Here is a 25,077-nt window from a genome sequence, read left to right as displayed (position 1 = left end):
CCTCCATTATTCTTTCTGACCCTTTTCCCTTCTCTTCTCTTTCTGAGACAACCATAACACATATATTCACATGCCTTATGTTGGCACTACATTACTGGAGACATGACTCCTATTTTTCCATTCTTTTCCTTGTCTGTTCTTTCGTGTGTAGGATTTCAGATGGTCTGTCCTCTAGCTCACGCACCCTTTCTTCTGCCTCTGCAAATCCACTGTTGTAGGTCTCCACTGTGTTTTTCATCTCTTCTATTGTGCCTTTCATTCCCATAAAGTCTGCCATTTGTTTTTCGGCTTTTGAGTTTTTCTTATGGTCACTCAATGTCTTCTTTATATCCTTCATCTCCTACTATTAAGGTAAAACCATCAATTTCTCCCTTCAAACCTGTCATTATTTGCTTCATATTTTGGGGCTCTACTGTTAGGTGCATATATAATTGTTAATCGTTCTGTTAAATTGTTTCATTTTTCAGTATATAATGATCATCTTTGTCCCTCATGTTTTTTACTTACTTAAATTCCATTTTATTTGATATTAGTATAGCCACCCCAGTTCTTTTTTTCATTGCTACTTGAATGATTTATTTTTTTCTATCCTGTCACCGTCAACTTACTTGTATCTTTGAATTTAAGGTGAGTCTTTTGCAGACAGCAAGTAGTAGGACCATGCTTTTTATACATTTTGACAATCTCTGCCTTTTAACTGGAGAATTTCATCCATTTACATTTAAAGCCACTACCAATAATACAGGACTTTCTTCTGCCATTTTGCTATTTAGCCTTGTGGGCCATATACCTTTGTTCCCCTCACTTCTGTTAATGCCTATTTTATATTTATTTGATTTTTTGTCTTGAACCATACTGACTGCCTTCTAATTTCTATCTGTATCTATTTTTTGTCTATTTTCTATGTGGTTATTTAACATACTAAATATATAACAATCATATTTGGTTTGATGCCATCTTGACATCAATAAACATACACATATGCTTTCCCTACATCCCTGTCTCCCTCCACCATTTATTGTATTTGTTGCCATTTATATCATTGTACTTTCTTTGTCTAAAACACGGATATGTCATTTTTTTATGCATTTGCATTTTAACACTGTAATGTATCTTCTTCCTCCCTGTCTCTTCCTTGGATGACATAGTTTTCTTCTGACCTCCAAAGTTTCAAAATAGATATTTCACACAGTTTCTGCCTGTTTAATAGTTGTTTTGATGCATCTACTCTGCCACTTCTGACAGCCCCCTGCTGCCTCCTCTGGTGTATTCTGCTTTTCATTCTTGCTATTCAGAAGTCAGTTGTGAATTTAATTTCTGCTTATTTAATGGTAATGGTTTCTGTTTTTCCTCTCACTGCTTCAAGATTTTCTCTTTGTCTTTGGGTTTCTGTAGTTTCACTATGTCTCTGTTTGTATAATGAGAGACAAATCTGCTTGTTATCAGGACAGCCCTGGGGATCCATCAGATTCAGTAACCTAGCAATAATTTCATGAAGAATGCTCCAAGACTAGTTGATACCAGTTTTGGAATGCAAATTCCCCTAGATGAAAAATGTCTGAGATAAGGATCTTATTTTCAGCAGCAAGGTCAGTCCCCACATTCCTACATAAAAGGCTAGGTGGTCCTTGTTCCTGTCCATTTCCCCAGTAAATATATACAATGATGAGGAAGGTCCGTCTCTTGGTGCGCTACTCATGGTGTGACCAGCTGGGCCTGATGTTACCATATCTTTCCATGGACAGATAAAAGCTTGGGACACCAGGTGCATTCAAATGAACCTCAGGTTTTAACTTTCCCCATTTAATCTACACCTACACCATCTGTTGTTTATGGTGTTTGTCATTATCTTGGCTTGGTTTAACAACGTCTACTTCTCTTAATTTATTCTGCTTGATATTAAACAGGTTTTGAATTTGTGGCTTGGTATCTGTTTAGGTTTTATAAAGCTGCTGGAATGCAATATATGAGAAATGGAACCACTTCAAAAAAGGGAATTTATTAAGTTGTAAGTTTACAGTTCTAAGGCTATGTAAATGTGTAAACTAAGACATCTAGGGAAAGACACCTTGACTGAACGAAGGGCTGAGGATGTTCAGGGTTACTCTCTCAGCTGGGAAGGCACATGGTGACATCTGCTAGCTTTCTCTCTCAGCTTCTTCAAACAGCTTCCCCAAGGGCATTTCATTCTGCATCTCCAGAGATCTCTGGCTGTGTGGGCTCTGAAGCTTTTTCCAAAATGGTTCCCCTTTAAAGGGTGGAGACATGACTCCATGGAAACCATCTAATCAAATGGACCCACCCACAATTGGGTGAGTCACATCTTCATGGAACCAACTTAATCAAAAAAGATCCCAGCCCACAATACTGAATCAGGATTAAAGAACATGGCTTTTCTGGGGTATACATTAGTTTAAAACCAGCACAGTACCTTTCATCAGTTTTGGAAGTTTCTCATAAATTATCTTTCAGAGTATGGATTCTTCCCCATTCTCCCTTTCTCTCTTCCTGGCACTCCACATAAATGTGCATTAAATTATTCCCCAATCATCCTATTGTAGTGAGTTTGAAAATTTCTGAGCCAATCAAGAAAAATATTTGGCCTCTAGAGGGCAGTATTACACCAACTATTTGGGGGACAGTGCTTTGCCAGGTTGCCTGGGAAATGTGTTCCCTTTCAGTGGAGACCTTCCAAAAAGACCACTAAAAATTGGGAGTAAGGCAAAGGAAACTCCTGGAGAAGAGGGGAATTAGAAGGAGGGTTTATATTTTAGGAGATGTCACTCAGGCAGCATGATAGAGTCTCTAGGTCAGAGAGCGCCAATACAAAAGAGGCTTGCAGTCTTACATAGCCTCCAGGGTCTATGCATAGCAGACGTTGAGTGCACTTTCTTGGGGTGTGAAAAGAGCCGCTCTAAATGATTAGAAATTTCTCTCATTTGGACTATTTCTAAAGCAATTGAATGTGTAAGAACTTGAATTTGACACCAGTGGGCTTTTGGGCTAACGGCCCAACAGTTTGCTGTGAAGAAATAAACTCCTTGGCACCAATACACTTTGACTTTTTGGAATTTATATGGAACCTATACAGTAAATATTTCCTGTTCTTTTGCCTCTCACTGCTTTATTCTGGATAATTTCAACAGACATCTTCAAGTTTCCTAATTCTCTTTTCATCTGTTTCTAGTGTCAAACCCTTATTTAACCATTGTTACAGATTTTTGTAGGTTTCAGTACTAGAAATTATACTTGTCTGTAGAGTATTTGTGTCACTTTTTATAGTTTCTAATTACCTGCCAACATTTTCAAGGCTTGCAGTTTTATCCTTGAACATAGTAAACATCATTGTTTAAGATATTATTCTCATATTTCTATATTTTAGAGCTTCTGAGGGCATGTTGCTAGTGTCTGAAATTTCCGCTTATTCAAGGGCCTAGTCTCATGTTGCTAGTTATCTTTGTAAACTGGACAATGAATTTGAAAAATAATTATAGAACTTCAAGGTTAAGATATTCTCTTCTTCCAAAAAACTATTCACATTGGCAGCACTAGGTCCTCAGCCATCTTAATCCACATTGACCACCCCAACCACATTTATGTGACCTTTTCAACTCCTGGTTCACCCTTATTCCTAGAGAGCAATCCCTCAGGGTACATCCCAGAGTGGAAAATAAATTTCTGCAACCTCAGTATTGGCATGCCCTGGACTTCATATTATTCCTCTGTTCCAAGAGGCTGGGCTCAGCCTCTCAGGTTGTTTATCAATATCAGCAAATACTGAAAGCAGGAGCAGCCCTAGTATTTGGCTTATGAGTTCCCATCCTTTCTTCGCCCGTGAAAGTTGTTAATCTATTAATGATTATATTTTGTCATTTTATTAGTTATTCAGCAGTGAGGTAAATCTGTATTACTTAGCTCAAGATTAATGAATGTGGAAGTTCCTCCAATAAATATTGAACAGAATGTCAAAAGGGGGCTTCCTTGTCTTATTGCTGATTTTTTTGGTATACTGTATGGTAGGGATCACATTTCATTCTTTTTCCATTTGACTATCCTGTTATTGCAGCATCATTTGTTGAATTTTTTTGGAGGGGGTTGTTGGGAGGTGCATGGGCCAAGAATTGAACCTGGGTCTCCCACATGGCAGGAAAGAATTCTACCACTGAACTACCTGTACACCCCTCTTATTTCTCATTTTAATATGAATGCTTCCATTGTATACCCTCAAGTAAAATGGTGGCTTCCAGGCTAATATATTTCTCATACTAAAGAAGTACTCATTGATTTATTTTGCTGACTTCAAGAAAAATGGGTACTGACTTTCTTCAAATATTTTTATAACAGTTGAGAAAATAATCTTAATTTTTACCTCAGTATACTAACTTGATTTAATATATTACTGTATTTCCTAATATAGAACCATCCCTATATTATTGAAATAAACATGACTAGATGTTTTATTGTTATTGAATATGTTCCTAGATTATTTGCTATTTTCATAAGGTGTTTGCATTAATATTTATAAATGAATTTTCTATATAAGGTCTTTCTAAAATTTTGATATAAATTCATACTTGTTTTATAAAGAGGAGAGAGAAGTTTAATTTTTTACTTTTTCTATGTTCTGGAAAGTTTAAAACCTACTGGGTTGATCTGCTCTTCAAATGTCCATTAACACTTCCTTGGTAAACCATGGTCCAGGGTACCTTCCCAGTTTACAGACGTGTTGCAGATGCATCGCCCTTCCTTGAATTAAGGTATCTTTCCCTGGTGCTTGGACAACTGGATATATTCATGAGCAAAAGAATGAGAGAGGATCCCTATCACACTCTATATATAAACATTAACTCAAAATAGGTCAAAGACCTAAATATAAGGACTTAAAACTCCTAGAAGAAAATCAGGGAAACAGTCTTCAAGATCTTGTGGTAGAAGAGAGAAATGGGACAAAATAAAGTTTCAATGGATGAGAGATTTCAGAGCGGAGAGGTTACCCTGCAGGTTATTCTTATGCATAATACAGCTATCCCTTTTTAGTGTGTGGTGTATTGCAGAGGCTAGAGGGAAGTACCTGAAACTGCAGAACTGTGTTCCAGTAGCCATGTTTCTTGAAGATGGTTGTAAAATTATATAGTTTTCACCATGTATGTGATTGTGAAAACCCTGTGTCTGATGCTTTTATCCAGGGTATGGACAGATGAGTAAAAAAAAATGGATAAAAAATAAATAATAGGGGGGACAAATGGTAAAATAAATTGGGTAGATGGAAATACTAGAGGTCAATGAGAGGGAGGGGTAAGGTATATGGTATGTATGAGTTTTTCTTTTTTCTTTTTATTTTTTTCTGGAGTGAAGCAAATATTCTAAAAAATGATTATGGTGATGAATACATAACTATGTGATGTTACTGTGAGCCACTGATTGTATACCATGTACACCATGTCTGTGAAGATTTCTCAATAAAAATATTGAAAAAAAAAAGATCTTGTGGTACGCAATGGTTTCTTAGACTTTACACCCAAAGCAGAAGCAATGAAAGAAAAAATACGTAGGACCTTGTGACTTTGTCACAAAAGTGAAAGGGCAACCCATTCAAAAAGGAGAAATTTGGGGTCGTGTATGTTACTAGAATGAAAGTTAGAGATACCACATGGAACTGTGTAACACACTGAAGCCTGTTGTGAACGTTGGACTGAGTGTAATAACACAAGTGTAAGAATGTTCTTCCATGAATTATAACAATGTGTGACGCTGATACAAGGTTTTAATAATAGGGTGGTATATGGGAAAAATACATCTAATGTAAATTATAAACTACAGTTAATAGTGCTTTTTCAATATTCTTTCATCAACTGTGACAAAGGTACCACACTAATGCAGTGTCAACAATTTAAAAAATTCTAAAACGTGTACACTGCTGCCTGCAGCTGTCTCCCATAATGAAAGCAGCAGGCATGTCTTAAGAGCTTACTATGTAGCTTACACTGGACTAATAAATGCTTCATCTCATTGAAAAAAAACAAAAACCTAAAACCAGTTGCCGAGTCATGAGCCTCAGGAAGGTAGAAGTCTTAGTAAGTAAAGCAAGGTAGGGTCATACCTGTCTCTGGAGACTCACAGGGACTGGCAATGAGCAGACTTTCAAACAATGATGCCCTGGGCAAATGTAAGACCCAAACCAGCCCTCTCCCTTGCCTTGAACTTTGGTCCCCCTGAAGTGTATTTCGAGAAATCCCAGGGGCGAGGGCCCAGCATCCTGACCATCACACATGCCCTGGGCTGATGCTGGCATTCATCCCACATGACCCTGGGAAAAGTTTTCCACCCAGGCCACTTGTGCCCCCTGTCTGGGGCACAGGTGGAGGCAGATCGCAGTGCACAAGTGTCCATTCCTGGGAGCTTCTTGCATCATCTGGTACTTACTCGAGTGGCTTTTCCTTCATTGTGATTTTAGTGAAAAGGTAATTACGTATTAATGTACAAAGATCTGTGAACTCATAAGGCAAGTTTAAAAATATGTAGTACGTGTTTATTACAGTCGGTCCTGATGGAATGTGGAGCCCGTCTCCCCCTGGGCGTTGAGGCTGAACTTTGCAGGTTCCACATAGAATGGCTCAGCATGGCATGGCAACCACGTCCTCACTGGAGCTGGAGCTGACGCAACCCTGCAACACATGCACAACAGTGTCAGGCCTATGCACCACACCAGCAGGTGTGTATTGTGTATTTGGCACAATACTAATGACTCAACCACAGATCTCATATGGGATTCATCAGTTATATATAAATATATGTGTATACACACACACACACATATATATTATACATATATATATCATATATATGCATACATACATATACATATTATATATATGTATGTATGTATACATATATAAATACATTAGAGAAGTTCATTTACAGAAAAGTCATTGCCAGAGTGCAGAGACCAGATATACAAACCCTCAAGCACAGTTTTCTCTATTATTAATACTTTGTGTGCAATTTGTCACAACTGATGAAACAATATTATTATATTAACTACAGTCCGGTTTACATTAGCATTCACTGTTTCTGTTTCACAGTTCTATGTATTTTTTTAAAAATACTATTCTATTTACCTACATATAACCTAAATTTCCCCTTCTAACCACATTCAAATATGTATCTCGGTGGTGTTAATTACATTCACAGTGTTGTGTTACCATCACCACCATCTATTACTAAATTCTTCCATCATTCACAGAGAAACTGTGCACCAATTCAGGTTCTGACTAGGCTTAATTTGATTAAGCCCTTAATAACCTATATTCTGGTTTCTGATTATGAAATATTTTCTTCTAATTATTTCATATCAGTGAGATCACATAATATATTTCCTTTGGTGGCTGGCTTATTTCACTCAACATGATGTCTTCAAGGTTCATCAATGTTGTCACATATATCAGAACTTCATTCCTTTTTATGGCTGAATAATATTTCATTGATGATTATATCACATTTTGCTTAACCATTCCTTTGTTGAATGGACAACTTGGGCTGCTTCTGTCTTTTGGCAACTGTGAAGAATGTTGCTATGAATATTGATGTGCAAATGTCTATTCAAGTACCTGCTTTCAGTTCTTTTGGATATATACCTAGAAGTGGGATTGCTTGGTCATATGACAATTCTATGTTTAACTTTCTGAGGAAATGCCACTCAATTCCACAGCAACTGTACCACTTCACAATTCCATCAACAATGAAAGAGTGTTCCCTATTTCTCCACATCCTTTCCAACACTTGTTATCATTTTTTATAGTAGCCGTTTTAATGGGCTTGAAATATTATCTCATTGAGGTTTTGATTTGCATTTCCCTGAAGGCTAATGATATTGAGCATCTTTGCCTGTGCTTATTGGCCATTTGTATATTTCCTTTGAAGAAATGTTGATTCAAGTCTTTTTCCCATTTTTTTATATTGACTGTCTTTTTCTTGTTGAGTTATTTCAACTTGACATTCTTTATATGTGCTGAAAATTAGACCCTTATTATATATGTGCTTTCTAAATATTTTCTCCCACTCTGTAAGTTGTCTTTTTACTTTCATGATAAAGTCCTTTAATGCATAAAAGTTTTGAATTTTGATCAAATCCCATTTATTTTTTTTGTTTTGTTGCTCATGATTTTGGTAAACTTTCCTATATTTTCTTCTAGGAGTCTTACAGTTTTTGTACCTATATTTAAAGGTCTTTGATCCATTTTGAGTTAAGTTTCGTGTATGGTATAAGGTAGAAGTCCACATTCCTTCTTCTTCATATGGAGATCCAGATTTACCAGCCCCATTTGTTGAAGAGACAATTCTTTCTCAGTTGAGTGGACTTGACACCTTTGCGAAAATCAATTGGCCATACAAGGGTTTATTTATGAACCCTCAGTTCGATTCCACTGGTGTATATGTCTGTCCTTGTGGCAGTATGATGCTGTCTGATTACCAAGCAGTGTAATAAATTTTAAAATTGTGAAGTATGAGTCCTCCAACTTTGGTCTTTTCTTTGGGATGGCTTTGTTACTTGGGTCTCTTACATTTTCATATAAATCTGATGAGTGATATATTAGTTTGTTAATGCTGCCAGAATGCAATATACTAGAAATGGAACAGCTCTTAAAAAGGGAACTTATTGCATTACAGGTTTATAGTACTAAGGCTATGAATACATCCACATTAAGGCACCAACAAGAGGTTAACTTCACACAAGAAAGACTGATGCCATCTGGAACACCTCTGTGCACCCAGATGCATTGGTTCAAATTTTGACACCATCATTTCCTAGGTCTGTGACCTCCAGCAACTACTTCTCTGTTTCAGGCTAATTTATTCCTTCTTGATAAAATGGTTAATACTTGCTTAGAAATGCCTTACTGTCAGCTGGGAAGGCATGTGGCTGGCATCTGCTGGGCCCTATATCTCAAAAAATCTGGGTCTTTTGTGGGCTCTGTCCACTCTGTTGCTTTTGCTCTCCAAGTATCTGCATCTGAGGTTTCTCCAAAATGTTTCTTTTAAAGGACTCTAACAAACTAATCAAGACCCACTTTGAGTGGGTGGAGTCACATCTCCATCTAATCAAAAGGCCCTACCCACAACTGGGTGTGTCACATCTCCATGGAAATAATCTAACCAAAAGGTCACACCCACAACTGGGTGAGTCATATTTTCATGGAAACAATCCAATCAAAGTTTTCTACCCTAAACAACACGTCTGGCCCCACAAGATTGGATCGGGATTAAAACATGGCTTTTCTGGGGTACATGATAGTTTCAAACCAGCAGATTGACTATTCCATTTCTGCAAAGAAGGCTATTAGAAAGTTGAAGGAGAGTGTGTTGAATTTGTAAATTGCTTTGGGTATAACTGACATCCTAACAATATTTAGTATTCTAGTTCATGAACATGGAAATAGTCCTTCCATTTATTTAGATCTTGTTTGACTTATTTTAGCAATGTTTTTCAGTTTTCTGTGTAAAAGTATATCCATGGTTAAATTTATACCTAGATGTTTGATTCTTTTAGTTGCTATTGTAAATGGATTTTTTCCCCTTGTTTCCTCTACAAGATTATTCATCACCAGTGTATGGAAGCATTACTGATTTTTGCATGTTGAGATTGTATCCACCAATTGGATTAAATTGTTTATTAGCTTTAGTGACTTTGCTGTAGATTTTTTTTGGACTTTTTATGTATAGGATCGTGTCATCTCCAAATAGTGAAAGCTTTACTTCTTTCTTTTCAATTTGGGTGTCTTTTATTTATTTTTCTTGCTTAATTGGTCTGGCTAGAAATTCCAGTACAATGTGAATAACAGTGGTGACTGTGGGCACATTTGTCTTAATCCTGATTTTAAAGAGAAAGCTTCCAGTATTTCACCACTGAATATGCTTGCTGTATTTTTTATATATGTCCTTTATCAGGTTAGGAAGGTTCCTTGTATTCCTAGTTTTCTAAATATTTTTATCAAGAATGGGTGCTACTTGCTGGCCCTTCTGTCCCAGGTTTCACTGCTTTCAACTTCTGGCTTCAGTAGCTTCCTCCCTTAGGTTCTCTGTGTGTGTCCTTATCTCTCAGCTTCTCTAGGACTTCTCATAACTCTCTTAGCTTGTTCTGTCTTTTATCCTTTCATAAAGGATCAAGACCCACCTTAAATGGTGTGGGTCACACTGCAATTGAAAAGAACAAAACAAAACAAAACCTAACCAAAAGGTCCCACCTACAACGGGGCTGCACTCAAAGAAATGGATTAAAAGAAGTACCTTTTCTAGGTTATATAACATCTTCAAACCACTCATTTAGTGAAGCTGAGCCTCTTTCCACAGTCTTTTTAGCCATTTTTATTTCTTATTTGGAAAAGAGTCTATCCATGCCTTCTGATCACTTATTAATTGGGTTGTCTTTTTGTTGTTCAGTTGTTAAGAATTCTTTATATATTCTGGATAATAAATCCCTATTGGATATGTGGTTTCCAAATATATTCTTCCCTTGAGTAGGCTGCCTTTTTACTTTCTTAACGAAGTTATTTGACAAGGAAATATTCAGCCTTGAGGAGGTCCCATTGATAGAGTTTTTTCTTTTGCTGCTTGTGCTTTGGTTGAAGTACTGCCTTTACAGTAATAACACTGAATGCTAATGGATTAAGCTCCTCAATCAAAAGATACAGATTGGCAGAACAGATGGAAAAAAAATGTGGTCCATCTCTATGCTGATGGAAAGAGAGTCATTCAAGAACCAAAAATATAAATAGGTTGGAAGTGAAAGATATTCCACACAAGCAGTAAGCAAGAAACAAATAGCTTTAAATGCAAAAATGTTATGAGACAAAGAAGGACATTATATATTAATAAAAGGGACAATTCATGAAGGAGAAATGAAATAATAAATATTTATGTACCTAATTAAGGTTCCCCAAAGCACGTGAGGCAAACACTGGCAAAACTGAAGACAGTAATAGAGATCTCTGCAATGATAGTGGGAGAGTTCAACACATCACTGTCCTCAACAGATGAAACATCAAAGCAGAGGATCATAAGGAAACAGAGAACTTAAATAACATGATAAATGAACTAGATGTGACAGACCTAAATAGAACACTGTACCTCAAAACAGTAGGATATTCCTTCTTCTCAAATGCTCATGGAACATTCTTCAGGATAGACCACATGCTGGGGGACACAAAACCAGTTTTGACAAACTTAAAAAGATTGAAATTATATGAAGCACTTTCTCTGATATAATGAAAGAAATGGAAAAAATCAATACAGATGGAGAAATTGAATATTCACAAATATATGGAAGCTAAACAAAACACTCTCACACAATCAGTGGGTCAAAGAAAAAACTGCAAGAGAAATCAGTAAACATCTTGAAGCAAATGAAAACAGTAACACAACATATCAAAACTTATGGGATTCACCCTAGAATGAGCTGAGACTTAGCATCAAGGGATTGAGAAAACCTTCTCCACCAAAAGCGGGAAGAGTGAAATGAGACAAAGTGTCAGTGGCTGAGAGATTCCAAACAGAGTCAAGAGGTTGTCCTGGGGGTTATTCTTATGCATTAAGTAGATATCATCTTGTTATTCAAGATGTAATGGAGAGGCTGGAGGGAACTGCCTGAAAATGTAGAGCTATGTTCCAGTAGCCATGTTTCTTGAGGATGATTGAATGATATAGCTGTCACAATGTGACTGTGTGACTGTGAAAACCTTGTGTCTGATGCTCCTTTTATCTACCTTGTCAAGAAACGAATAGAACATATGGAATAAAAATAAATAATAAGGGGAAAAAATGTTAAAATAAATTTAGTTTGAAATGCTAGTGATATATAGGGGTGAGGAATGAGGGGTATGGTATGCATAATCTTTTTTTCTATTATTCTTTTATTTCTTTTTTTGTTGTCTTTTTATTTCTTTTTCTGGATTGATGCAAATGTTCTAAGAAATGATGAATATGCAACTATGTGATGATATTGAGAATTACTGAATATATATGTAGAACGGAAAAAAAACAACAAAAACTTATGGGATTCAGTGAAGGTGGTGCTGAGAGGGAAATTTATATCTCTAAATGTCTACATTAAATAGGAAAAAAGAACTAAAACAAAGTTCTAACAGAACAACTGAAAAAAAAAAAAACTAGAGAAAGAGCAGCAAACTAATCCCAAAGCAAGCAGAAGGAAAGAAATAAAGATTAAAGCAGAAATAAATGAAACGGAGAACAACAACAATAACAAAAAAAAAACAGTAAAATCAATAAAGCCAAAACTTGGTTGTTTGAGATCATTAAGATTGTCAAACCCTTAGCTTGAATGACAAAGTCAAAAAGAGAGAAGATGCAAATAAAATCACAAATGAGAAGGGAGGTGTAATTACCACAGACCCTGAAGAAATAAAAAAGATCTTAAGAGGATATTACGAACAACTGTATGCCAATCAATTTTTGACAAGGCAGCCCAGTCCACTCAAATGGGACAGAACAGCCTCTGCAGTAATTGGTGCTGGAGGAACAGGACATCCACATTTAAAAGAATGACAGAGGCTTGGGCACTGGCCTCTTCCTGCTGCGGTTTGCAGAACTCAACTCGTTACAAGTGGAGCAAAGAAAGTCATTTCAGGACCTCGGCTGGGGGCGGGAAGAAAGACTCCTTGCACAGAAAGACTTCTCTGACTGAAGTATAAAATTCCCAGAGGTCATCCTGCAAAGGCTTCACCTTTCCTTTAGAGGCAACTAGAGAATAGCACGGGGAACGCTGAAAACTCAGTGGATTTGAAATCCATTAAAAGTTTGGAAACAAAGATCTTCCATGGAAGCAAATCAATGGACTCTGGAATATCCCTGGACAGCAGTTACAAAATGGATTATCCTGAATGGGTTTATGTATAACAATTAATAATAAAAGCTTTCATGAAAGTACTGGAATGGCATCTCGGTCTGGAACAGATACAGTTGCAGCAAACCTCAGGGAAACATTAAGAAACTTGAAATATGAAGTCAGGAATAAAAATGATCTGACACAAGAAGCAATTATGGAATTGTTGTAAATGTTTCTAAAGAAGATCAGAGCAAAAGGAGCAGTTTTGTGTAATTCTAAGCCATGGTGATGAAGGAATAATTTTTGGAACAAATGGACCTATTGACCTGAAAAAATTAACAAGTTTTTCCAGAGGGGAGGTTATTCTTATGCATTATATAAATATCCCTTTTAAGTTTATGGTATATTGGAGTGGCTGAAGGGAAGTACCTGAAACTGGTGAGCTGTGTTCCACTAGCCCTGATCCTTAAAGATGATTGTATAATGATATAACTTTTACAATGTGACTGTGTGATTGTGGAAACCTATGTCTGATGCTCTTTTTATATGAACAGATGAGTAAAAAAATATGGATAAAAATTATTTAATAATAGGGGGATAAAGGGTAAAATAAATTGGGTAGATTGAACTAGTGGTCAGTGAAAGGGAGGTATAAGGAGTATGGGAAGTATGAGTTTTTTCTTTTTATTTCTTTTTCTGTAGTGATGTAAATTTTCTAAAAATGATCATGGTAATGAATACACAACTATGTAATGATATTGTGAGCCACTGATTGTATATCACGTATGGACTGTGTGTGAAGATTTGTCAATAAAAATATTTATTAAGAAAGGAACAAAGACAGATATATGAGAAAATATTTAAGGATACAGTATTTTGCAACAAATAAATCCACTGAAAATTGGGGAAAAAATGGCTTGACCAAAATATTATTTAAAAAAACACTATAAATAACACCAAGTCCTTGAAAGAAGACTGCCCCAAATGTCATTTCTTGGCATAGGTGATCTTCATGGCATGGAATGGTGTGATCTTAAATCCTTATAGTACATCCCTGGCAGCACCATCCTGCCCATCATTTTCAAATTCAACAAAAGCAATGTCATGTCTTCCAGTTACCAAATGGACTTCCTTAATAAAACCAGGGAACTGATTAAACAGTATGGATAACATCATCTTGTTAGTCTCTTCTAGTAAGCTATTAAGAAATAAAATATAGTTTGGAGGATAATCTAGAACCTGAGGATTTGGTGTTGTATTTCCTTGGGTATTAGTTGAACTTGGCATTCCCAGACCAGTGTTTTTGTTTGCAGTTGTTGCAGTGCAGTCTGTTCCACACTTTTGGCCTTTTTCTTTTCTTGGTCAGCAAATGTGCCATGCATTTTAGATATTATCAGGATCTTTTTTGCATATTGGATTTGCATTGGTTTACCATAACATGTAAATTACATGTTATGTAATTTCCGGTTACATGGAAATTCCTGTAACTGTCTCAAGACGTTGGTGGATGAGCCCAGTTCCTTAAATATAATACAGGTCTGCCCCCTCATCTTCATAGTCTTTAAAGCTACCACATGGCCAAACTGAGAAAACAGGGCATATAGGGATCTCTTCAATTCTTCTTTTTCAATTTTGTCATTCATATTGTTAATATAAATTGTATGATTGGGTCTGATATCCATGGTTTTGTATAAATTGTCTAAATACCCTGAGGCCTATGCTGTCTCTAGGCTTTATTTTTTAACTCTAATTGGGGCCTGATGTCTTTTTCAGTTACTTTAACTGTTATTGTATGTAGCTATACTAACTTTCAGGGCTGCAGGGCTCCATTTCTGGGTCTTAGGTGCCACAGAGTTATTCAGAGCTCCAGGGAAATACCAGCTGATATATATATAGTTCAGTGTCTCAGAATCTAGATATACATTTACAACTTCAGATTAAGTGTGGCTGCTTTAAGGGCTAACAATCTAGGCTTCTATTTTCTTATATGTATTTTCTCAAAGAAACCTTAGCATATTTGTTCTTTTGTTTCTGGCTTATTTTGCACCACACATTGTCCCCAAGGTTTATTCAGTTTGTTGTGTGCCTCTTGATGTCCTTTCATTTTGTAGCTGCACCATATTACATCATAGAAATGTATCACAATTCGCCATTCTGCTTCTTGGTCACTGTACCCTTCGGCTCCCTCCATCTATTGGGCATCACAGATAATGTCCAAAACAAACAAACCATGCCTTAGTTATCTTTACTTGGTTGTACAATCAGTAGCACTCTCAATCAGACAATTTTCATTGGTCCAGAGAGACAAACACAGCCTCACCAACTATTAATCAAAACTACCTCTTATCATTTATTCCTCTCCCGCAATTAGTTGCCCTTGTAGTGCTGTGGTACTGTTGATGTCTTCTTGTTAACTATGGCCATAGAATGCATTTATAGTTGTTTCCCCCCATATCCCTGCCAGAATGCGATATACCAGAATTGGAATGGCTCTTTTTTTTTTTTTTTTGACTTTATACATTTATTGTTCCCCCGAGAGGGGTGCATCATTCCTGGAAACACTGCAATACCAGGTCGATGTATGGAGTGGACGGAGCAAGCTCCTATTCCATCTCCTAACTCCAAAAATCCATTTAATATATTGCCCTCAGATAGAGGACGTATCAGATATTAAACTGATAAGAACAGATACTACACTTGATCTTAGCTAAAAGGCCGAGAAGCGATTGGAACGGCTTTTAAAAAGTGGAATTGAATAGGTTATAAGTTTACAGTTCTAAGAGTGTGAGTGCCCAAATTAAGGCACCAACAGAGGCTACCTTCACTCAAGAAAGGCCGAGGGGTCAGGTACATCTCTCTCAACTGGGAAGGCACGTGGCTGGCATCTGCTGGTCCCCTGCTCTTGGGCTCCACTGCTTTCAACCTCTGTGCTTATGGGGGTTCCTTACTTTGCTTCTCTGAGGTTGGCTTTCATCTCCTGGCTTCCCTTGACTCTCTCCAGGTTCTGGCTTGCTTACCATATCATGGTGACGTCTGCTGGGCTCCTCACATCTCTAAACATCAATTTCTCTGTTCTCTGAAGCAGCTTCTCTCCAAGCATCTACATCTGCTCTCTCTGTCCACTTTGAGGCTTTGGTCATTTCTGATTCTCTCCAGAATTTTTCCTCTTTTAAAGGACTCCAGTAAATTAATAAAAACCCACCTGGAATGGGTAGAGTCACATTTCCATTTAATCAAAAGGTCACACCCACAATTCTATAGAGATAATCTAATCACAAGTTTCCAATGCATCAAAAATCCTCCTACAAAGAAAAGCCCAGGGCCACGTGGATTCACAGCTAACTCATTTTATGAAGCTAACATTACTATAATACCAAAACCAGGTAAAGATGCTATAAGAAAGGAAAAGTAAAGACCCAATCTCCCTAATGAACACAGACGCAAAAATTCTCAACAAAATACTGGCAAATCAAATTCAACAACACATCAAAAGAACTATACACCACGACCAAGTGGGGTTTATACCAGGAGTGCAAGGATGCTTCAACACAAGAAAATCAATTAATGTAACACAGCTTATTAACAAATTGAAAGGAAAAAAACACATGATCATCTTGATGGATGCTGAAAAAGCATCTGACAAAATTCAAAATCCTTTTCTGATAAAAATCCTTCAAAAGGTAGGAATCAAAGATGACTTCCTCAATATGATAAAGGTTATATATGACAAACTCACAGCCAGCATTGTATTCAATGGTGAGAAGTTGAAAGTCTTCCCCCTAAGATCGGGAATGAGACAAGGATGCCCTCTGTCAACAGTATTAATCAACATTGCACTAGAAGTTCTAGTGAGCACAGTCAGGCAGGAAAAAGAAATAAAAGATATACAAATTAGAAAAGAAGAAGTAAAACTTATTATTTGCAGATGACATGATACTATATGTGGAAAATCCAGAAAAATCTGAAGCAAAGTTGTAGATTATACTGGGGTTAATTTGCTGTTCTTTCTCTAAATTCTCCAGGTGAGCAATTTTGTCCTCAATTTCTGCCTGTTCTTGTTTTTTAATATCAGCATTTAGGGCAATAAATTTCCATCTCAGACTGCCTTTGCTGCATCCCATAAATTCTGATACTGTTGCATTCTCATTCTCATTTGTCTCCAGATATCTATCGATTTCTCTAGTAATTTCTTCTTTGATCCACAGATTATTTAACAGTGTGTTGTTTAATGTCCATATATTTGTGAAAGCTCTGGTTCTTTGGTGATTATTAATTTCGAGACGCAAGAGGAATTTAAATAAATAAATAAAATGGAATAATAAAACACGAAATTAAAAACCCATTAAAGGGAATGAGAGAAGATGGCGGCTTAGTAAGGTACGTGCGTCTTAGTTCTTCCTCCAGAGCAACTACTAGGTGAACAGAAACAGTGCAGAACAGCTTCCGGGGCCACGGCAGGAAATGGACACACAGCGTACCCCAGTCTGGGCTGGCTAAACTGACTGCGAGACTCTGCTGCGGTGAGATCCCCGAGCGGTGCACAACTCCCCCAGCAGCTGCAGCTGGCGGCCGGAGTACCTCCCTCCCTCCTTCCTGGGCCAGCTGAGAGTCTCGGAGAGGCAAGTTTCCCAAGCCGCAGCAGCTGGCGCCCCTCTTTTGCGGGCGGCTTCCTGGACCGGCTACGAGTCTCGGATCAGAGGGCTACCCAAGCTGCGGTGGCCGGCAACCGGTGCCCCTCCCCCGCGGGCGGCTTCCTGGTCAGGTGGCGAATACCCCAGGCCGCAGTGGCCGGCGACAGGTGCCCCTCCCAGCGGGTGGCTTCCTGGTCCGGTGGCAAATTCCCCAGGCCGTGGCGGCCGGCGACCAACGCCCCTCCCCCGCGGGTGGCTTCCTGGTCCGGTGGCAAATTCCCCGGGCCGCTGCGGCCGGCGACCGACACCCCTCCAGGGAGAGGAGGGAATTTCCGACAGTGGCAGGGACTGGGTCCAACCAAACACCAATAGGGGAATTAATAAAGGAGTCACAGGGTGCCCTCAAGCCTCGGAGCCTGACGCCCCCACCATGCGCGGCCCCCCGGACCAACTGAGAGAATTGGATCGGAAATCCCCAGGTCGCGGAGAACGGTGACGGGGGGATCCCTTCCAAACACGTGAGACAAACGTGTGCCACGAGCGCCACCTACTGGGCAGGATAAGAAAAACAGAACCCAGAGATTTCACAGAAAAATCTTACAACCTTGTTGGGTCCGACACGCAGGGAAATCTGACTGAATGCCCAGACGCAGGCAGAAGATAACGCTCCACGCTCAGAAGATTGAGAACATGGCCCAGTCAAAGGAACAAACCAATAGTTCAAATGAGATACAGGAGCTGAGACAACTAATGCTGAATATACGAACAGAAATGGAAAACCTCTTAAAAATAAAATCGATAAATTGAGGGAGGACATGAAGAAGACATGGGCTGAACAAAAAGAAGAAATAGAAAAACTGAAAAAACAAATCACAGAACTTATGGGAGTGAAGGATAAGGTAGAAAAGATGGAAAAAACAATGGATACCTACAATGATAGATTTAAAGAGACAGAAGACAGAATTAGTGATTTGGAGGATGGAACATCTGAATTCCAAAAAGAAACAGAAACTATCCGGAAAAGAATGGAAAAATTTGAACAGGGTATCAGGGAACTCAAGGACAATATGAACCACACAAATGTACGTGTTGTGGGTGTCCCAGAAGGAGAAGAGAAGGGAAAAGGAGGAGAAAAACTAATGAAAGAAATTATCACTGAAAATTTCCCAACTCTTATGAAAGACCTAAAATTACAGATCCAAGAAGTGCAGCACACCCCAAAGAGATTAGACCCAAATAGGCGTTCTGCAAGACACTTACTAGTTAGAATGTCAGAGGTCAAAGAGAAAGAGAGGATCTTGAAAGCAGCGAGAGAGAAGCAATCCATCACATACAAGGGAAACCCAATAAGACTATGTGTAGATTTCTCAGCAGAAACCATGGAAGCTAGAAGACAGTGGGATGATATATTTAAGTTACTAAAAGAGAAAAACTGCCAACCAAGACTCCTATATCCAGCAAAATTGTCCTTCAAAAATGAGGGAGAAATTAAAACATTCTCAGACAAAAAGTCACTGAGAGAATTTGTGACCAAGAGACCAGCTCTGCAAGAAATACTAAAGGGAGCACTAGAGTCAGATACAAAAAGACAGAAGAGAGAGGTATGGAGAAGATTGTAGAAAGAAGGAAAATCAGATGTGATATATATAATACAAAAGGCAAAATGGTAGAGGAAAATATTATCCAAACAGTAATAACTCTACATGTTAATGGACTGAATTCCCCAATCAAAAGACATAGATTGGCAGAATGGATTAAAAAACAGGATCCTTCTATTTGCTGTCTACAGGAAACACATCTTAGACCCAAAGATAAACATAGGTTGAAAGTGAAAGGTTGGGAAAAGATATTTCATGCAAATAACAACCAGAAAAGAGCAGGAGTGGCTATACTAATATCCAACAAATTAGACTTCAAATGTAAAACAGTTAAAAGAGACAAAGAAGGACACTATATACTAATAAAAGGAACAATTAAACAAGAAGACATAACAATCATAAATATTTATGCACCGAACCAGAATGCCCCAAAATACGTGAGGAATACACTGCAAACACTGAAAAGGGAAATAGACTCATATACCATAATAGTTGGAGACTTCAATTCACCACTCTCATCAATGGACAGAACATCTAGACAGAGGATCAATAAAGAAATAGAGAATCTGAATATTACTATAAATGAGCTAGACTTAACAGACATTTATAGGACATTACATCCCACAACAGCAGGATACACCTTTTTCTCAAGTGCTCATGGATCATTCTCAAAGATAGACCATATGCTGGGTCACAAAGCAAGTCTTAACAAATTTAAAAAGACTGAAATCATACACAACACTTTCTCAGATCATAAAGGAATGAAGTTGGAAATCAACAATAGGCGGAGTGCCAGAAAATTCACAAATACGTGGAGGCTCAACAACACACTCTTAAACAACGAGTGGGTCAAAGAAGAAATTGCAAGAGAAATTAGCAAATACCTCGAGGCGAATGAAAATGAAAACACAACATATCAAAACTTATGGAACGCAGCAAAGGCAGTGCTAAGAGGGAAATTTATTGCCCTAAATCCCTATATCAGAAAAGAAGAAAAGGCAAAAATTCAGGAATTAACTGTCCACTTGGAAGAACTGGAGAAAGAACAGCAAACGAATCCCAAAGCAAGCAAAAGGAAAGAAATAACAAAGATTAGAGCAGAAATAAATGAAATTGAAAACATGAAAACAATAGAGAAAATCAATAAGACCAGAAGTTGGTTCTATGAGAAAATCAATAAGATTGATGGGCCCTTAGCAAGATTGACAAAAAGGAGAAGAGAGAGAATGCAAATAAATAAGATCAGAAATGGAAGAGGAGACATAACTACTGACCTCACAGAAATAAAGGAGGTAATAACAGGATACTATGAACAACTTTACGCCAATAAATACAACAATTTAGATGAAATGGACGGGTTCCTGGAAAGACATGAACAACCAACTTTGACTCAGGAAGACATAGATGACCTCAACAAACCAATCACAAGTAAAGAAATTGAATTAGTCATTCAAAAGCTTCCTAAAAACAAAAGTCCAGGACCAGACGGCTTCACATGTGAATTCTATCAAACATTCCAGAAAGAATTAGTACCAACTCTCCTCAAACTCTTCAAAAAAATCGAAGCGGAGGGAAAACTACCTAATTCATTCTATGAAGCCAACATCACCCTCATACCAAAACCAGGCAAAGATATTACAAAAAAAGAAAACTACAGGCCAATCTCTCTAATGAATATAGATGCAAAAATCCTCAATAAAATTCTAGCAAATCGTATCCAACAACACATTAAAAGAATTATACATCATGACCAAGTAGGATTCATCCCAGGTATGCAAGGATGATTCAACATAAGACAACCAATTAATATAATACACCGTATCAACAAATCAAAGCAGAAAAATCACATGATCATCTCAATTGATGCAGAGAAGGCATTTGACAAGATTCAACATCCTTTCCTGTTGAAAACACTTCAAAAGATAGGAATACAAGGGAACTTCCTTAAAATGATAGAGGGAATATATGAAAAACCCACAGCTAATATCATCCTCAATGGGGAAAAATTGAAAACTTTCCCCCTAGGATCAGGAACAAGACAAGGATGTCCACTATCACCACTATTATTCAACATTGTGTTGGAGGTTCTAGCCAGAGCAATTAGACAAGAAAAAGAAATACAAGGCATCAAAATTGGAAAGGAAGAAGTAAAACTATCACTGTTTGCAGACGATATGGTACTATACGTCGAAAACCCGGAAAAATCCACAACAAAACTACTAGAGCTAAATGAGTACAGCAAAGTAGCAGGTTACAAGATCAACATTCAAAAATCTGTAGCATTTCTATACACTAGTAATGAACAAGCTGAGGGGGAAATCAAGAAACGAATCCCATTCACAATTGCAACTAAAAGAATGAAATACCTAGGAATAAATTTAACTAAAGAGACAAAAAACATATATAAAGAAAACTACAAAAAACTGTTAAAAGAAATCACAGAAGACCTAAATAGATGGAAGGGCATACCGTGTTCATGGATTGGAAGACTAAATATAGTTAAGATGTCAATCCTACCTAAATTGATTTACAGATTCAATGCAATACCAATCAAAATCCCAACAACTTATTTTTCAGAAATAGAAAAACCAATAAGCAAATTTATCTGGAAGGGCAGGTTGCCCCAAATTGCTAAAAACATCTTGAGGAAAAAAAACGAAGCTGGAGGTCTTGCACTGCCTGACTTTAAGGCATATTATGAAGCCACAGTGGTCAAAACAGCATGGTATTGGCATAAAGATAGATATATCGACCAATGGAATCGAATAGAGTGCTCAGATATAGACCCTCTCATCTATGGACATTTGATCTTTGATAAGGCAGTCAAGCCAACTCACCTGGGACAGAACAGTCTCTTCAATAAATGGTGCCTAGAGAACTGGATATCCATATGTAAAAGAATGAAAGAAGACCCATATCTCACACCCTATACAAAATTAACTCAAAATGGATCAAAGATCTAAACATTAGGTCTAAGACCATAAAACAGTTAGAGGAAAATGTAGGGAGATATCTTATGAATATTACAATTGGAGGTGGTTTTATGGACCTTAAACCTAAAGCAAGAGCACTGAAGAAGGAAATAAATAAATGGGAACTCCTCAAAATTAAACACTTTTGTGCATCAAAGAACTTCATCAAGAAAGTAGAAAGACAGCCTACACAATGGGAGACAATATTTGGAAACAACACATCAGATAAAGGTCTAGTATCCAGAATTTATAAAGAGATTGTTCAACTCAACAACAAAAAGACAGCCAACCCAATTACAAAATGGGAAAAAGACTTGAACAGACACCTCTCAGAAGAGGAAATACAAATGGCCAAAAGGCACATGAAGAGATGCTCAATGTCCCTGGCCATTAGAGAAATGAAAATCAAAACCACAATGAGATATCATCTCACACCCACCAGAATGGCCATTATCAACAAAACAGAAAATGACAAGTGCTAGAGAGGATGCGGTGAAAGAGGCACACTTATCCACTGTTGGTGGGAATGTCAAATGGTGCAACCACTGTGGAAGGCAGTTTGGCGGTTCCTCAAAAAGCTGAATATAGAATTGCCATACAACCCAGCAATACCATTGCTGGGAATCTACTCAAAGGACTTAAGGGAAAGACACAAACGGACATTTGCACACCAATGTTTATAGCAGCGTTATTTACAATTGCAAAGAGATGGAAACAGCCAAAATGTTCATCAACAGAAGAGTGGCTAAACAAACTGTGGTATATACATACGATGGAATATTATGCAGCTTTAAGACAGGATAAACTTATGAAGCATGTAATAACATGGATGGACCTAGAGAACATTATGCTGAGTGAGTCTAGCCAAAAACTAAAAGACAAATACTGTATGGTCCCACTGATGTGAACGGACATTCAAGAATAAACTTGGAATATGTCACTGGTAACAGAGTCCAGCAGGAGTTAGAAACAGGGTAAGATAATGGGTAATTGGAGCTGAAGAGATACAGACTGTGCAACAGGACTAGATACAAAAACTCAAAAATGGACAGCACAATAATACCTAATTGTAAAGTAATCATATTAAAACACTGAATGAAGCTGCATCTGAGCTATAGGTTTTTGTTTTGTTTTTACTATTATTACTTTTATTTTTTTCTCTATATTAACATTCTATATCTTTTTCTGTTGTGTTGCTAGTTCTTTTAAATTGATGCAAATGTACTAAGAAACGATGATCATGCATCTATGTGATGATGTTAAGAATTACTGATTGCATATGTAGAATGGTATGATTTCTAAATGTTGGGTTAATTTCTTTTTTTCCGTTAATTAATAAAAAAATTAATAAATAAATAAAAAAGAATGCCTACTGGGGCGTATCTCTCCCTCAGCCAACAAGGCAAGCAAGCTCACCCCCCTCCCCCTCTCTATGTGGGACATGACTCCCAGGGGTGTAAACCTCTCCAACAACGTGGAACAGAAATACTAGAATGAGCTTTGGGACTCAGCATCAAGGGGTTGAGATAGCCTTCTTGACTGAAACAGGGAAGAGGGAAGTGAGACAAAATAAAGTGTCAGTGGCTGAGAGATTTCAAACAGAGTTGAGAGGTTATCCTGGAGGTTATTCTTATGCATTATATAGATATCCTCTTTTTAGATTAAGGTATATTAGGCTAGAGGGAAGTGTCTGAAACTGTAGAGCTGTGTTCCAGTAGTCATGCTTCTTGAAGATGATTGTATAATGATACAGTTTTTGCAATGTGACTGTGTGATTATGAAAGCCTATGTCTGATGCTCCTTTTATCTACAGTATTGACAGTTGTGTAAAAAATATGGATTAAAATAATTAATAGGGGGAACAAATGTTAAAATTAAAAAATATATATATTGGATAGATGGAAATACTAGGTCAATGAGAGGGAGGAAGACAGGGTATGGTATGTATGAATTTTTTCTTTTTATTCCTTTTTCTGGAGTGATGCAAATGTTCTAAAAAGTGATCATGGTGATGAATATACAACTATGTGATGATATTGTGAGCCATTGATCGTACACCATGTATGGAATGTTTGTATGTTAAGAATGTATGTGCTTGTATGTTGTATCAATAAAAATTAAAAAGAAAAAAAACTCATTAAATATATAAAATATACATAAATAAACATAAAATATAAAAATAATACTAATAATGAAAAAATATATATATATATATATTTGATTCCCGGAGTATGCCCATGCCAACAAAAAAAAAAAGTATGGAAAGAAAAAAGAAGGAAAATAAAAAACCTAGACAGACAGGAAGTTTGCCAGCCTGCACTCACGGCTTCTTCCCAGAAGGTGGCGCTCCCGAGGCACCTCCTCCCTCACGACTGCCCCGCCCGACAGCCTCGGTAAATGGAAGATGATATCTATGGTGGGGTGCTGACCATAGCAGCTGACCCGGAGCGCACGGCAGCTGGCAGATTTACCAAACACCATGCCCGATGGCGCGGCTATTCGCAGCACCTGGCTGGGTGGCTGCTTCCAGCGCCCGGGGGTGTGGCCCCTAGTGGACGGCCAGGTCTTCCTCCAGGCTCCCCACAGGCACTGCCAGCCTCGGAACCACCCAGGGAGGTTTCCCCGGCCAGCATTCCCGGCAGGCTGGCGCGGGGGCGTGGTCAGTTCCCCCTGCTCCGCACCTCCCCGTGCATCATTACCTGCCCCATTTGGGGATGATGGCCAATGTGACCCACCCCACTCTCTCCATCCCGATCCCCTCAGTTTTCTCCTCCCTAAGAAATCCTGGAGACCCTCTTCAACTATTCGCTCCCTTCGACCACAGTCCCCGCCACTCTCTCCCCATCTCCTATCCTGTCCCACAGAGCAGGAGTGAATTCAACCCGCCCCCCCGCCATTGGAGGCTATCATTACTTTTTACGCTTTTGCATTTTAGAAGTAGTAAGGAATGAAAAGTAGAGTTACATGCCAAAAAAGTCACTACACCAGTACTGGTATTTATAATTACTTACCCATGTATTTACCTCCAGTGCAAGTTT

General features: G+C 38.0%; 1 protein-coding gene, 1 non-coding gene and 1 pseudogene across 4 annotated transcripts in view; all 3 read right to left on the bottom strand.

Moving 5' to 3' along the window:
- Positions 1 to 5,262: 5,262 nt before the first annotated feature.
- The window catches only part of GRK4 (G protein-coupled receptor kinase 4), a 188,003-nt gene continuing 168,188 nt past the window's right edge, over positions 5,263 to 25,077 (bottom strand). For 2 of the 3 annotated variants that reach the window (XM_077136282.1, XM_077136281.1), the window contains one exon: positions 5,263 to 6,665. In XM_077136282.1, the coding sequence (XP_076992397.1) occupies positions 6,615 to 6,665 (51 nt within the window). In that variant the 3' untranslated portion in view covers positions 5,263 to 6,614. The remainder of the gene's footprint in view (positions 6,666 to 25,077) is intronic. The other variant, XM_077136280.1, reaches the window with a different exon arrangement.
- On the bottom strand, positions 12,365 to 15,328 carry LOC143663446 (U2 small nuclear ribonucleoprotein B'' pseudogene; annotated as a pseudogene).
- On the bottom strand, positions 15,375 to 15,565 carry LOC143663775 (U2 spliceosomal RNA). Its single transcript, XR_013166159.1, has one exon. It is a non-coding gene; the product is annotated as a U2 spliceosomal RNA (small nuclear RNA).

This window comes from Tamandua tetradactyla, chromosome 19, assembly GCF_023851605.1.
Source record: "Tamandua tetradactyla isolate mTamTet1 chromosome 19, mTamTet1.pri, whole genome shotgun sequence".
NCBI classification, from domain to species: Eukaryota; Metazoa; Chordata; class Mammalia; order Pilosa; family Myrmecophagidae; genus Tamandua; species Tamandua tetradactyla.
This window is presented reverse-complemented; position numbering and strand designations above follow the sequence as displayed.